Source organism: Ischnura elegans, chromosome 10 (assembly GCF_921293095.1).
Source record: "Ischnura elegans chromosome 10, ioIscEleg1.1, whole genome shotgun sequence".
In the NCBI taxonomy this organism is placed as follows: Eukaryota; Metazoa; Arthropoda; class Insecta; order Odonata; family Coenagrionidae; genus Ischnura; species Ischnura elegans.
In genome coordinates this window covers 89,335,452-89,349,244 of record NC_060255.1, presented here as the reverse complement: position 1 = coordinate 89,349,244, position 13,793 = coordinate 89,335,452, and the positions used below count along the sequence as shown (strand labels likewise).

Genomic DNA, 13,793 nt, shown 5'->3' with positions numbered 1-13,793 from the left:
CTTTCCTTTCCTGTATTTTCAACTCCCAGTTTATTAAGCTTTCTGTGTAACCCTGTCCTTCATTATTTGGAAGTCAGTTATTTGTAATATGTGTGACCTGTATATATACTTCATCATAATTTACCTCCCTCCAATGATACACCCAACATAATTTTTGAAGCCTTTTACTATCACTTGTCACTGAGATCAAGATAAAGTACACATGTAAAGTGTTTAGTGTTTAGACTTTTGTGTAATTATTACTTCATAAGCTGGTTTATTTTATATCATTTGGCAGTGTGCAGCTGTCCATTAATTATTGTGAGAAATAATGATGCAACCTGCCACCTATAAGTAGGTGTATCACGTACTTTGTGCTGTGATTCAGCTGGTGGTTCTAATTGGCGTAATTATTCAGAGAATTCTTCAAATGCCATGCATTATTATCCTGATATTCATCATATTAATACAGTGTGCAGTGCTGACCCAGCATGTATTTATATTAGTTATGAAAATTCAATTTTATACTTGTATTTAATATTGGATTTTACCTCGATATTTTAATGCATATGTTTTTGGGTTTTAGGTACATATCTTTGTTTTTTCATAATCTGCCATGATAATGGATTTGCCTTTTAAAAGAACAGGATATTGTTATTCACATTCTCTTTACTTTTCTCATTCTGAAACCACAACTCTTTGCCAGTTGTTCCAATAAGAAAGTTCAAATTCATAATGTAGCAATGTGGGATTAATTATGAGACCTTTTTGGTTGATATTCATTATGTGTTTCAATGGTGAATTTAATTGTTGCTTTGTTGATGAAATATATGTGTGCAGGTTGAAGTTTTTAAAGTAAGTTTGATTTCCCAATTCATTAAAGTGGGTACATAAGCACATTGGAAAAAGAAATTTTTTAACCACTCTGCTGTGTTGAGAGATAATATATCAAATAGTCATGAAGTTAATGAAGTAGGTAGTCCATTGCTACAAAATTATTGTATCAAGTTGTGTTACTTTTTGTTCTCAATATGGTTAGATGTAACTATATCACTCCCTCCTAACATGTTCAAAACATCCTGCCATCATTTGAAGCACATTAACTTATCTTTGAGTGTTTATTCATTGTTCTGGCAAATCCAAACCAACACAATGTGATTAGCACTTGTAATTTCACATACTTTAAACTCTTAGCTCATTTCCTGCTAATTTTAATAAGCTGTCAGTTAGTTTTTATCATTTCACTTCATTTTTTTCTTTGGCTCTTACTTTAGCCTTATGGGGATATATAAAAGCTTATTGGGTACTAAACGAGGTATTGTTTTCAGATACTCTAATTAGTTATCTAGCAGCTTCAGTTGATCATTTGCCACCACTTGCTCTGGCTTGTCTGCTCTTTCACCATCAACATTTGAATTTTAATGAAAAATAATTTTTAGAGATAGTGGAAAGTTCTATTAGAGAATGGACTTAGAAAATGCATGACTTTGTCAATGATCTAAAATGGATTTAGAAAAAAAATTCTAAGGACACAAATTGAAAGCAATAAATCTTGAGAGTGCATGGCCTTCATATCTGCATGAAATAAATGCAGACTGCAATGAATATAATTAATTTCACATCTATCAATCGTGTACTCATACCGTATCCCACAATAACTCTATCATTGATCCCTTCCAGGTTGTAGTCAATGCTCTGGTTCAAGCCATTCCCAGTATTTTCAATGTACTCCTCGTCTGCCTTATATTTTGGTTGATTTTTGCCATTATGGGAGTCCAGCTTTTTGCCGGAAAATATTTCAAGGTATGTGAAGAAACTAAGCTTAGCCTCCAACCTCTCCATTATCAAATATTCTATCAGAAATATCCGCCTAAATTGCCAGTATGTACATAGTCAGCAGTCAGTGTTGTAAGTGGCCCCTTATTTCCTGAACCAGATTTTACTTACATCTCTTTTTAAGTTGTGCATATATATTTCCTCTGCTTTCAATGGCCACCTTCATTTGTAGCCAGTTAATTTTAGATCAAGCTGTGGCTACTTAAGTATAAATATCCCTCCTTCTTGGCCAGTTGTCTTTTGTTTTGACATATTATTATCTTAAAACTTGAAATCATCTCGAAATTTTTGAGAGTGTATTTAGTAGACCTTTGTCAACGTTTGAATATTTCTCAAATATTAAAAAATAATATATTGGATACAATACAGAGGTAAAAATTTCAAATTTGAGATATAGAAATATATTGACCAATGTCTACTCTACATAGCCTGAAAACTTCAAGGTGATAGCATAAGTTCTACACAAGTAATCTGTCACTAAAAAATATGGTAGAGGAGGAGATGTGTTTACGCCATCTTATGACAGGTTTTAATATTTGTACACTGTTTATGCTTTGTTCTTAGTCATCAAAGTAAAAGATACTCCTTTCATCTTTATGTTGATGAACATTGTTATTTTTCCTGTGAAAATAAATCTGTCATGTATAACTCTAAATTTAACTTGTACAAAAATAAAAATTGGTCCATATTTATGGTCACTACAGATTATACTATCAACAACTAACCTAATGAGAGAATACATTGAAATGGCCAACAAAAGTATTATGCATTTGTCTTCATCCTCTGAGTGTTCAATGATCTTTATGATTGAATCTTTTTCCAGTGTGTCAACGCAAATAAAACTACCCTTAGCTATGAAATCATTGCCGATCGAAATGCGTGCATAGCTGAGAATTATACCTGGGAGAACTCCCCAATGAACTTCGATCATGTTGGGAAAGCATACCTGTCTCTTTTTCAAGTAGCCACCTTCAAGGGATGGATACAAATCATGAACGATGCAATAGACTCCAGAGAGGTATGTTTTTACCATAGTACAACAGATTATATAAATGTGTGTTCTTTGTTATCGAAAATGTAATTTATAAATATTTTTTTTTCATTTTGCAGGTTGGGAAGCAGCCAATCAGAGAGACAAACATCTATATGTACTTATACTTTGTATTCTTTATCATTTTTGGTTCATTCTTCACCCTTAACCTGTTTATAGGAGTAATCATTGACAATTTCAATGAACAGAAGAAAAAGATAAGTATTTTTCAATTTTTTGTGTTTGTTTCTCCTTTAATGTTCTTTTCATTTTTAAGCATGTGTAACTTTGGCAATTTTTACTGTGATGACATCTCTGATTAAACTTCACTAATTTCTAATGAATTTTTGAATGGTTAAAAATTGGAGCTTTCATCAAAGTAAATGATACGTCTTATTTGGTGCTGATTGTGTTAAAAAAAATTGGGAATGTGACTTAAGTTTCAATTTTAGATTTGAGGAATATCAAGGGGGTTTGAGGAAAAATATTTTCCAATGAATTTGCTTGTGTATTCTGGGTATAATAATGAAATAAGCCTGCAACTGAATCGAATGTCTCTTTGGTTTTTGGTACATGCATTAGCATAACTGGTCAACAGTTAGCTACCATTACGTTATAAGCATCTTCTTTGAAATAAATTTTCAAACTTTCTCAAGTTTTTTGTACCACTGAAGGAAAATTCTGTCATACTAGGCAGTCGCATGAAAAATTTTTCAACTGTATTGTGTTCAATTCTCAGCATTCAATCGGATTGAAAATAATTTTCATTCCGCAACTTGAAATGGATTAAAAGTTTCTATGTATATCGTTATTGAATTTACATTTTTACAATGAAGGCATCAATTTATCAGATTTAAAATGTGTAAACTTATGCCCTTGCCTGCTCTGAAATTTGATTGTATTATCCCCAAGAAAGCATATTTTTGTAACTGTAGATCTTGAGTTTCCAGAAAAATTGTGTTAGGTAACTGTCACCAGGCTTGCAGCTAGGAATTAAGGCTAGGGAGGTTTTAGGAGCAACTAATACTGGGGGTATGGAATATGGGAGGTGTGGGTACCCTCCCCCAGAAAAGTTTTAAGATAAATGGTTCAAAATGGTGAATTTTTAAGATAAATGGTTCTGAATGGTGATGGTGAGATGCGGCTTTCTGAGGGATATTTTATTAATCCTTACACTATTCTATAAGTATGTACTATTTATTCAGTTTAGTAAAATGGATTAAATTTTTAAATTTCTCTGAGTTCTGTGGGGGGGGTTTATCCCCCAAAACCCTCCACCTCGCTTCTTCAGTGACTGTCACACACATACATTGTGCCAACACATTATCTTGGGTGATTATTCCATCGTGAATGTTGAAACTTTCCACAAAGTTACTGCTGAAGTACCCAGTTTTTCACATTATCATGGAGTAAATATTACATATTAACATGTTATAATTATTATGGAAATGCAATCAAATGTTCTTATACCATGGATTAAGAACAATAAGCACTATAAAGATAATTTTACATTCTTCTTTCTATGATATTGTGCTGGTCTTTCTTTTTTTTTATTAAAATTTCATTCAGGAATGTACATGTTTTGTAGTCATGCTGTCTTTATTGTGTAGTAGTTGAAAAATCATAGATATATTTTGAATATACGCAGGAGGATCCCTGGAGATGTTCATGACAGAAGATCAGAAGAAATACTACAATGCAATGAAAAAGATGGGGTCAAAGAAACCACTCAAAGCTATTCCTAGACCAAGGGTAACTAATGTTGTTGGAATGGTTCAGAACTTGTAATTTTCTCTTTGAACTATACATACTTACTCTTTTCTCTAATTTTATTTCAGTGGAAACCACAAGCAATCGTCTTTGAAATATGTACCAACAAGAAGTTTGACATGATCATCATGTTGTTCATTGGTTTTAACATGCTCACAATGACTTTAGATCACTATCAACAATCGGAAACTTTCAGCTTTATTTTAGATCATCTCAATATGATATTTATTGTTATATTTAGTAGTGAATGCCTTATGAAAATCTTTGCTCTTCGTTACCATTATTTCAAAGAACCATGGAATCTTTTCGATTTTGTGGTTGTGATTTTGTCAATATTGGGTAAGAAATATTTTAATACTTCATACATCTATTTTTACTCTAAAATTCATGCATAAACAATTTACGGGACAAGCCTTCTATTTTGCTCTAAGTAGGATGGCATTAGATCTGGGCTGAAATATTTTTCCCTATTATGTTGTTGGATTGACAAATTTTATTCCTTAAACCATCTTTGTTTAAGCAAGAAACTGTCTGTCATCCAAGAAATTTTTCTAAAAATGCTTAAAACCAAACAAATGCATCTTTTGACCCTCTTCATTCTGTTTGATTGTTATATATGATTTTTAGTGTACTTGCAATATACTCTTAATATTAGCAATTCATTTCAAATTGAAATATATGTCTCTTTAGTATTTGGATTCATGATATCATTGAGTCCTCCCTGTATATGTGTATAACATGTTCAAGAAAATTTATATGAGATTAGAATGGTGTGATAGCATGAGCTACATACCATTCAATTTATGCTTCTTTAATTGATATGTACTACTTTCGAAATTGTTTTCAACTCTTGGTTCATGCGTTGACCTCAGAGCCAAAGAAAGACAGAGATACACTTTGGCTTCCGCTTTTAAGTAGTAATTAAAAATTAAATGAAGACATTAATGCAATTGATGGACTTGATGATATCTTCCCTTCATTTTTTATTTTTAGAATATAATTGTGACCTGTGTGATTTACTCTACCTTTCTCATTTTTATGTTCTATGTACACCCAAATCCAAGGTACAGATTGTAATCAACGACTTTTATTTTGCAGGATTGGTGTTGAGTGATTTGATAGAGAAGTATTTTGTATCTCCAACACTGCTTCGAGTAGTGAGGGTAGCAAAAGTGGGTCGAGTTCTACGATTGGTGAAGGGAGCTAAGGGCATAAGAACTCTCCTCTTTGCACTCGCCATGTCCTTGCCAGCTCTCTTCAACATTTGCTTGCTGCTTTTTCTGGTCATGTTCATCTTTGCCATCTTTGGAATGTCATTTTTCATGCATGTTAAGGACAAAAGTGGATTGGACGATGTGTATAACTTCAAGACTTTTGGCCAGTCCATGATACTGCTCTTTCAAATGTCCACCTCAGCTGGCTGGGATGGAGTTCTTGATGGTATCATAAATGAAGAAGATTGTCTTCAGCCAGACAATGAGATGGGTTTCCCAGGGAATTGTGGTTCAAGTACTAAAGGCATCACCTTTCTATTATCTTACTTGGTTATTAGCTTCCTCATTGTCATAAACATGTACATTGCTGTCATTTTAGAGAACTATTCTCAGGCTACTGAGGATGTTCAGGAAGGTCTAACCGATGATGACTACGACATGTACTATGAAATCTGGCAGCAGTTTGATCCAGATGGCACTCAATATATTCGTTACGACCAGCTGTCAGACTTCTTGGATGTCCTTGAACCTCCATTGCAGATACACAAGCCCAACAAGTACAAGATTGTGTCGATGGACATTCCCATTTGCAAGGGAGACCTCATGTTCTGCGTGGACATTCTGGATGCCCTCACAAAAGACTTCTTTGCCCGCAAGGGTAATCCTATCGAGGAATCTGCAGATCTAAGTGAGGTTCAGCCCCGTCCCGAAGAAGTGGGCTACGAGCCTGTCTCGTCCACCTTGTGGCGGCAGCGGGAAGAGTACTGTGCTCGTCTCATCCAGAATGCGTGGCGCAAGCACAAGAGCCTTCGGGAGCGCTGCATTCAGTCAAGCGATGGTGGGAGTGGTGGGGGAGGGGGAGGCAGCATAAGGAGTGGGGATGGTGGTGGCGATGGGGGAGGTGGGCCGTCTTCGTCGAGGCATGGCTCTGGTGACATCCAAGAGGAGGATGGCGAGGAGGAGGACGGTGCGCGGGGTGGTGGTAATGGCAACGGAGGAGGAGGGGGGGGTGTTGGAGCCAACGGCACCAACGGGCAGCAGACGGCCGTGCTCATCGAGAGCGACGGCTTTGTCACCAAGAATGGCCACCGCGTCGTGATTCACTCCCGCTCGCCCAGTCTGACGTCTCGTTCGGCCGATGTCTGATGCGCGGGGAGCACCGCCCCCCCTCCCGCCTGCCTCTTCCGCCGTCGGCAGTGCCCGCCACTGTCACCACGGCTCACATACAGCAGCACTAGCAGCAGCAACAGCAGCAGCCGAAGCAGCAGTCCTAGCTCCCTCCACCCCTTGTGCCCCTGAGCTCTCGAGACCAATCGCCCCACCCGCCCCTTTCGCGTGGCCACGGCAACGGGGCCACGTCGACAGTGAGAGAGAGCAAGACCACTCAGAATGATTGTGTAAAACAAATCCCCACTGCCACCTCTTTTTTTTTCCTTGTTTCTTTTCGTCCGCGCTCCCAACAGAGCAGCTTGCGCCCTCCCTCGTCGAGGTGTGGGTGGGGGTGGCTCTCTCTGGATGGCGTTTGGTGCAGTGGGTGACGTTCCATTGCAACTGGCGGGGATCAGACTAAAAGTGGTGTGGGGGGGAGTGTGGCTGGTTGAAATTTGGCTCATAAGGGGTGCCACTGCCATTTTGACATGCGTGGCACAGAGAGGCTGCTGCGTTTTGGTTGTATACACGGTTGTCTCTGCATAACATGTGTGGATGGTGCGCTTAAAATGAGTGAACGGGGACTGTTGTTGGTGTTATAAGCTGTTTGGTGCATAAAACAAAAGGCAGGTGCAAAGGGGGAGTGGTGTTCCCAAAAACCAGGTAGGGCAGTGAGATAGAGAGGAGTGTTTTGCCGCTCTGTTTTCGGTCCATTCCCAAAAATAATGAGTTTTATTGAGTGCAGAAGGGAGGGTCACTGATCATTATGCCAAAAATGTGTTTGATTGAGAGGAAAGTTTTGGGCTTTTCAAGGGATCATTCATCCTATCCTCTGCCATTATCACAAATTCTCTGTTAATGTGAAACGGGATGAATTTGCCACATCAGTTATTTTTTATATTAATTTTGCTGATATCGTTGGGCCACTCGCTTTGACGAAATGACTATTAAACTTGGCTCAAAGAAGCATCTGAAGTAACAAATGCATGTTACTAGTTTTTTGGGAGTGACAAAATAATGTAACATACATCTGTTGTTCTGTTCATGCTCTTGTGATGTTTTTTCACTTGTTATTTTTCTACACCATTTCTTTAATAAGAAATGTCTTTGTATCCTGTACATATGCAAACCGTGTGGAAGAATGCAATGATTAAGTTGGCTATATCCTAATTATTCACTGCTTGTCTGGGGAAAGCTGAAGTATAGAGTTCTAAGATACTATTAATTATTTCCTTTCACTCATGAGTTTTTTCCTTTTCATCTTACTGCCAAGTAAAATTGTTGTTCTGCTTCTACTTCGTCAACAAGCACAACTATATTAAGCACAATAAATTCTTTGAAGGCTTTTTTTTAGGAATATGTTAATGCAATTTTATAAATGTGCAGGTATGGAGACCTGAGATATATTTTAAAATTTTTGAACTTATTGTTATCTATTTAATAACCCTGTTGAAACTTATAACCACTGTCCACCTAGAACTCTAATCTTGGCTATCCTCAGCATATGAATCACCCTTCGGTTTGGATTATTCAACTAAGGCACATCAAATCAAGATGGATTACATCTAGGGTAATTTGCTTTTAATTCACATTTCTAAATTTACTTTGATTTCAATGATTGGACTATAGAGAATATATGCTTTTTACAACTTGACAAGTATATTTGCTTCAGAGTTGTAATGAGAAACATTACCTCATATGGATTAGGTGTGGCTTAGTTTGGGGAGTAATTTTTGTAAATATTGGGTTAATAACTCACAACATGATACGTAGTAGTAATGAATATAACCATTTTATCTTTCATCAAGATTGCTTGCTTATGAAAACAAAAATAATGAAATTTTTTACCAAAATATTTTCATGCTGTTCTATAGATATTACTTTCTGATCCCCAATTTCTGCCTGCATTTTTCCCATTACTGCTTGAATTTGGATTTCTTGTTTCATAAATAAAGAGTGTAATCTAACTTAGGGCTGTTGTGTGTTAGATGTGAGTGATACCCTTGCATTGCTCATCGAGCCGCACGTTCCTATCTCTTCCCCCTTGTCAGTCGTGTGGCTCGATGTAGCCGAGGGGTATCGCTGCACATCGGGCCCGTTTCATTTTGTCCTCCAAAAGTTACACCAATCTCATGAGAAGCTTCCTGTTTTTTGTCAGTTGTCAACGTTTTCAGTGTGAAGACGACCGTTTGTGTTGTTTCGCGTTTTGTTGAATCCATTTCTGGAATCATTGTGCCCAGTGATGACCGCAAGCCAACAAGAAAAATATATATATATAAAACCTGCATTGTGAAAATTCAGCTGAGGGGGGAAAATAAAAAAAATATAAATAAGCTCAACTGTTAAGACATGTGTAATCTTTGTGCACACAAAGAGGTGTTTCTAAAGAAATTCAACTTATCACACTGTGCCTAGTTTTGGCATCCCTCCCTTAAAGAACACGAGTGGGTCACAAAAAAGAGTGGGTGTCGAGTTTAACAGCCAGGAGAGATAGAGAGAGGAAGGAAAGTGCTGACTCGGAAGAAATGAGGAATAGTGAGAAAACAAAGAAGAGGACGTGGAAGTGGTGAAAATTGATAGTGTGTGCGCTAGTGGTAAAAAAGTGTGTGCGAGAGGGAGTGAGAGAATGCGAGAGAAAGTGTTGTCTGTTGTTGTTGTTGATTGCGCGGAACAGGAGTGTGTTGATCATCACCAGGGATGCCCATAATTGCCATCAACCCTCCACCATAGTCATGCCATAGCTGGGTAATCTCCAACATTCTGTACAAGTTAATTGCTTTGCACAGATATCTTGTCTCTTCAGTGAGGATGCCGTATAATTATATATATATGTACGTATCTATGTATACCGTGGTATAAATTGTACTTATATATATATATACATATATGGGAAGGAAATTGAACCTCTGTAACGAGTTGTTTGTTTACATCTCACAACTTCAAATATAGGGATATTTTTTAACTCCATTATATGGAATTAAAAAGGCCTGTGGTGACAAAATTTAAATCATTATTGTTTTAAAACTTTTAAAAAATTAATGTATTAATAAAATCATAACAATTTTGGCTTCAAATGAAAGTAATCCTTTGTGTCACAGCTTTCACTTGTAGTTGTAATCACAAAGTGGACCATGAGAAGGATGAGGATAAATTGTGATTGCTTGTTTTCCAGCAAAAAGTAGTACATATAAGTCTAACTAAATCTGGTTCCTTAAATCGCATTCATCAGGCATTATGTGCAGGTATTGGATTTCTCCCTTTGCTGCAATTGCTAAAATGCATGTCTGTGTATACTGCATTGAGTGTTATTAATACAAGACACATAATCATGCATTTATGCAAGTGAAATCTTCGTAAACAACAGGTTTATTGATGAAATTCCATGCATATTAGCACATAATGGTAAAAACTACTCATTTCATTTTGACACATTACTGAGTCATTAATCATTAACACATTGACACTCTCAGAAACACAAAACACATGAAACATGCACTCATTCAACATCATTACATTAACACCAAATAAAAACATTCATTTAAAGTTACACTGGCACATTCAGACATGTTCACGGTTAACCTGTAAATACTGGTGCACAAACTGGTTATATGCTCTTAAGAACACTGAATGCCATAAGTCATTTGATGGCATGGGCTTTAAAAGTTGTTGCTCAAAATAAAGGATATTATATTACCCTCTGGATTACTGGCTTTTATGTCCCAAGGAAATATGCATAAACTTACAAAAAAATTATATATAAAGCTAACTATAATGCCTGTGATTTGACTGTTGCAAAGTTGACTTGAATTATATGGGGTTCATGGATGCTTTTTGAGCTTACATAACTGTAGCATCTATATTTTCTTTTTCTGTGACTAACACTGTTTCAAAAGCAGTGAATAGGTATACAGAATGTGGGATGAATGACTTGAGAATGCTATGGAATGAAGAAAATATTGTAGATAAATTATGTAATTCCTCCCCTGTGGAAATTCTCACCTAAATGCAAAATTGAAGAATTTTAACGATGTCATAGCATGATAATCATTACACCATGTCGTTGGAGGCTTTGACTGGATTAGTTTTGGAAGCCCTGCTTTGGCTGCAAAAGGTGTGTGCGGTCATGGTCTTTGGGGAGTTGTTGGCGCCTGGTTTATCCTTTGTTGGAGCTGGCTTGTGTGCCTGCGTCGAGGCATTTTCTTGACTTTTCGATAGGTCTGTGCATTTATACCCCTTTTGTGGCGTACAGTAGAGCTTGGTGCAAAAGCTTGCACTTTGTTTTAAATTGAAACATTTCTTCCAGGGAATATGTCAACATCTATGTAAAAATGGCTCTTGATAACTTGCCTCTTCTCACAACAGTTGTGCATGGTGGGGAAGAATGAATTTAGTTTCTCAATAAAAAAATTGACTGCTTTTTAAAAGGTGTGATGTGTGAGACTGGTTGCGCATCTTATTTATATCTTTAGTTGTGTTTATATGAAAAGAATAAATATATAATTATGTATATACACAGACAAATGTACATAAAATAAAACAACGATCCGGTGAAATCAGATAATTACCGTGTTTGTAACTGCAAACCGAAAGCCTTTACTATTGCCAGATATGTACTGATGATGTGGACCCAGTTTGGGTATAGCTAAAATCCAGACACATGGTGTTATTGATGACAGACATTCGACGGAGCACTCTGATCGAACTTGTCAATGCTTTTATGTTGGTTCAACAATGGGCACTTGTAGCTTTCCATCTTTGCTGTAGATTGTAGACACATATAGTGTTGTGATCTGGTCTCAGTTATTGAACCAGATAACCACGAAAGGGACAGAACTTGAAAAAAACCACTAGCCAATACTAATGTGTCCAGTCTTATTTAAAGATTGGTTTACATACAAAAGAATAAGTAAACAACTTGCCATTAATTTTAATTCTACACTTTGCCTTTATGCTTGCACTTCCTTTGTACCAATGTTTTCGATTTCACAGTTTGTACTATAATATCTGTACATAATACATCATCGAATAAATTTTTGATAACTTACCACAGAAATTCCTGGGTTGTGTTTGCTATTGCAATGTCTTCCTGTGTCACTTGAGTCTTGACAGTAGAATGATAATGTGTGGAGATGATATTTTCCATACTGACTTTCTTTTAGGCCAGCTCATTTTTAATAAGCATGAAATGAAATGATGGTACGACCTTGTGGGCTCGTGTTAAAGGAACTCAGCAGTTGGCTCACTGAATTTTAATGCTGGAAAGGAAGTTAGATATCTCAGTTTTTATCTCTTGAAACTCACATCTCAGGCTCAGATATCATAGGCTCCATGTGTAACTACTTCAAGGAATATGTAGTGCTTGGAAAAAAAATTACCTTTTAGTTGTACTAAATTCATGGGGAATTTTAACAGTGGAACATTTATCATGGAGCATCACCAGAGAAAGTTGGAATTTGTTCCATGGAATGATTGTTTTTTATCAAAAGTATCCATTATATCCATTATCTTTAAATAATGTTAAAAAAACAATGATGCTTGTTTCTTTTTGCAATGAAGAGATCACAGTAATTCAATCTCAAGGTTGGTTTGGACTGGCCAAGTGTAAAGCCCACCCAAGACTTGCCGTATAGGCACATAAGTAACACATTCAGAATGGAGAGCCAGTTCCTTCCGCTCACACATGGGCGTACCCAGCGAGGGGCAGGGGGGGGGGAAGCTGCCCCCCCCCCCCCCACCATAAAAATCGCAAAAGTCTTTAAGCAAAATAAGTACTGAATTGAAACAAAAGTATTCAACAAATTTTCTTTTAACCCACTAAAAATGATATGTATTAGTATGAGATATGTAACTGAAATAAAACTATTTCTTCAAGGAAAAACGTAATCTCATGAACTAATGTCACAACTTGGTTTGCCCCCCCATAGACCATGGCTTGCCCCCTCCCCCCTAGTTATGATCCTGGGTACGTCCTTGCCCTCACACACTAAAGGACCTCTTTTTTTTGGGATTTCTTAAGGATTCCATACAAGGGCTTGTGCAGTGGTAACATTGGGATAAAGGTCTGTTGTGTGTTCGGTTAGCAGGTATTCAATTGATGTTGAGAGTAATCCATACAGCTATAGGAATTCAAATCAAACTGGAAGATTAGAATTCTAATGTAGGTAATATGCTTGACCTCATTCAACTTCCTCACTTAAACTCCACTGAATGTGAAAGAAAAATGAGCAGATGTTACCGAGGGCATAATCAGGATCAAAACTAGGGGCATACAAGCCAAGGTTGTTCAAGTTATAGGTAAGATTTAAGCATGGAAAAGGTGAATGAAACCAACATTTCAAGGAAATTGTAGCAGCTCTTTATTAGCTTTTAAAATTATTTGCTTGAAAAGATATTATTTTCCTTAAAGTCATTTGCGATTTTTGCTTCTGGGGGGGGGGGGGGCAGCTGCCCCTTGCTGGGTACACCTATGCATGTAAGTAAATATTTGTATTTCGATTGAAATTTTACTGGGTAGCTTGAATTATCGATTATTTAAAGGATCAACTTGTGGCATTTTTTTAGTGTTCCCCCCCCCCAAAAAATTTCTGGCATCCCCCCCAGAAATTCCTCCGAACTTATCCGCAGAACTTCTCCTGCTAAGGACTTTTCGCGCAAAGGCCCTTCGACAATGGCTCGGAGACTCCTGTCTCGGAAACTCCTGTCTCCGGAAACTCCTGTCTCCAGAAAACCCTGCATCCAGAAACCCAGCACCCAGAAACCCAGCCCCGAAATCCCAGCCTACCAGCAGTGCAAGACTTATATAGGACTACTGCGGA

At 37.1% G+C, this 13,793-nt stretch overlaps 1 protein-coding gene across 11 annotated transcripts in view; it reads left to right on the top strand.

Moving 5' to 3' along the window:
- The window catches only part of LOC124167191 (sodium channel protein para), a 108,113-nt gene extending 96,082 nt beyond the window's left edge, over window positions 1–12,031 (top strand). For all 11 annotated transcript variants that reach the window (XM_046545033.1, XM_046545031.1, XM_046545032.1 and 8 more), the window contains 6 exons: window positions 1,660–1,782; window positions 2,639–2,833; window positions 2,926–3,063; window positions 4,490–4,597; window positions 4,684–4,954; window positions 5,714–12,031. In XM_046545033.1, the coding sequence (XP_046400989.1) occupies window positions 1,660–1,782; window positions 2,639–2,833; window positions 2,926–3,063; window positions 4,490–4,597; window positions 4,684–4,954; window positions 5,714–6,975 (2,097 nt within the window). In that variant the 3' untranslated portion in view covers window positions 6,976–12,031. The remainder of the gene's footprint in view (window positions 1–1,659; window positions 1,783–2,638; window positions 2,834–2,925; window positions 3,064–4,489; window positions 4,598–4,683; window positions 4,955–5,713) is intronic.
- The last annotated feature ends 1,762 nt before the right edge of the window (window positions 12,032–13,793 follow it).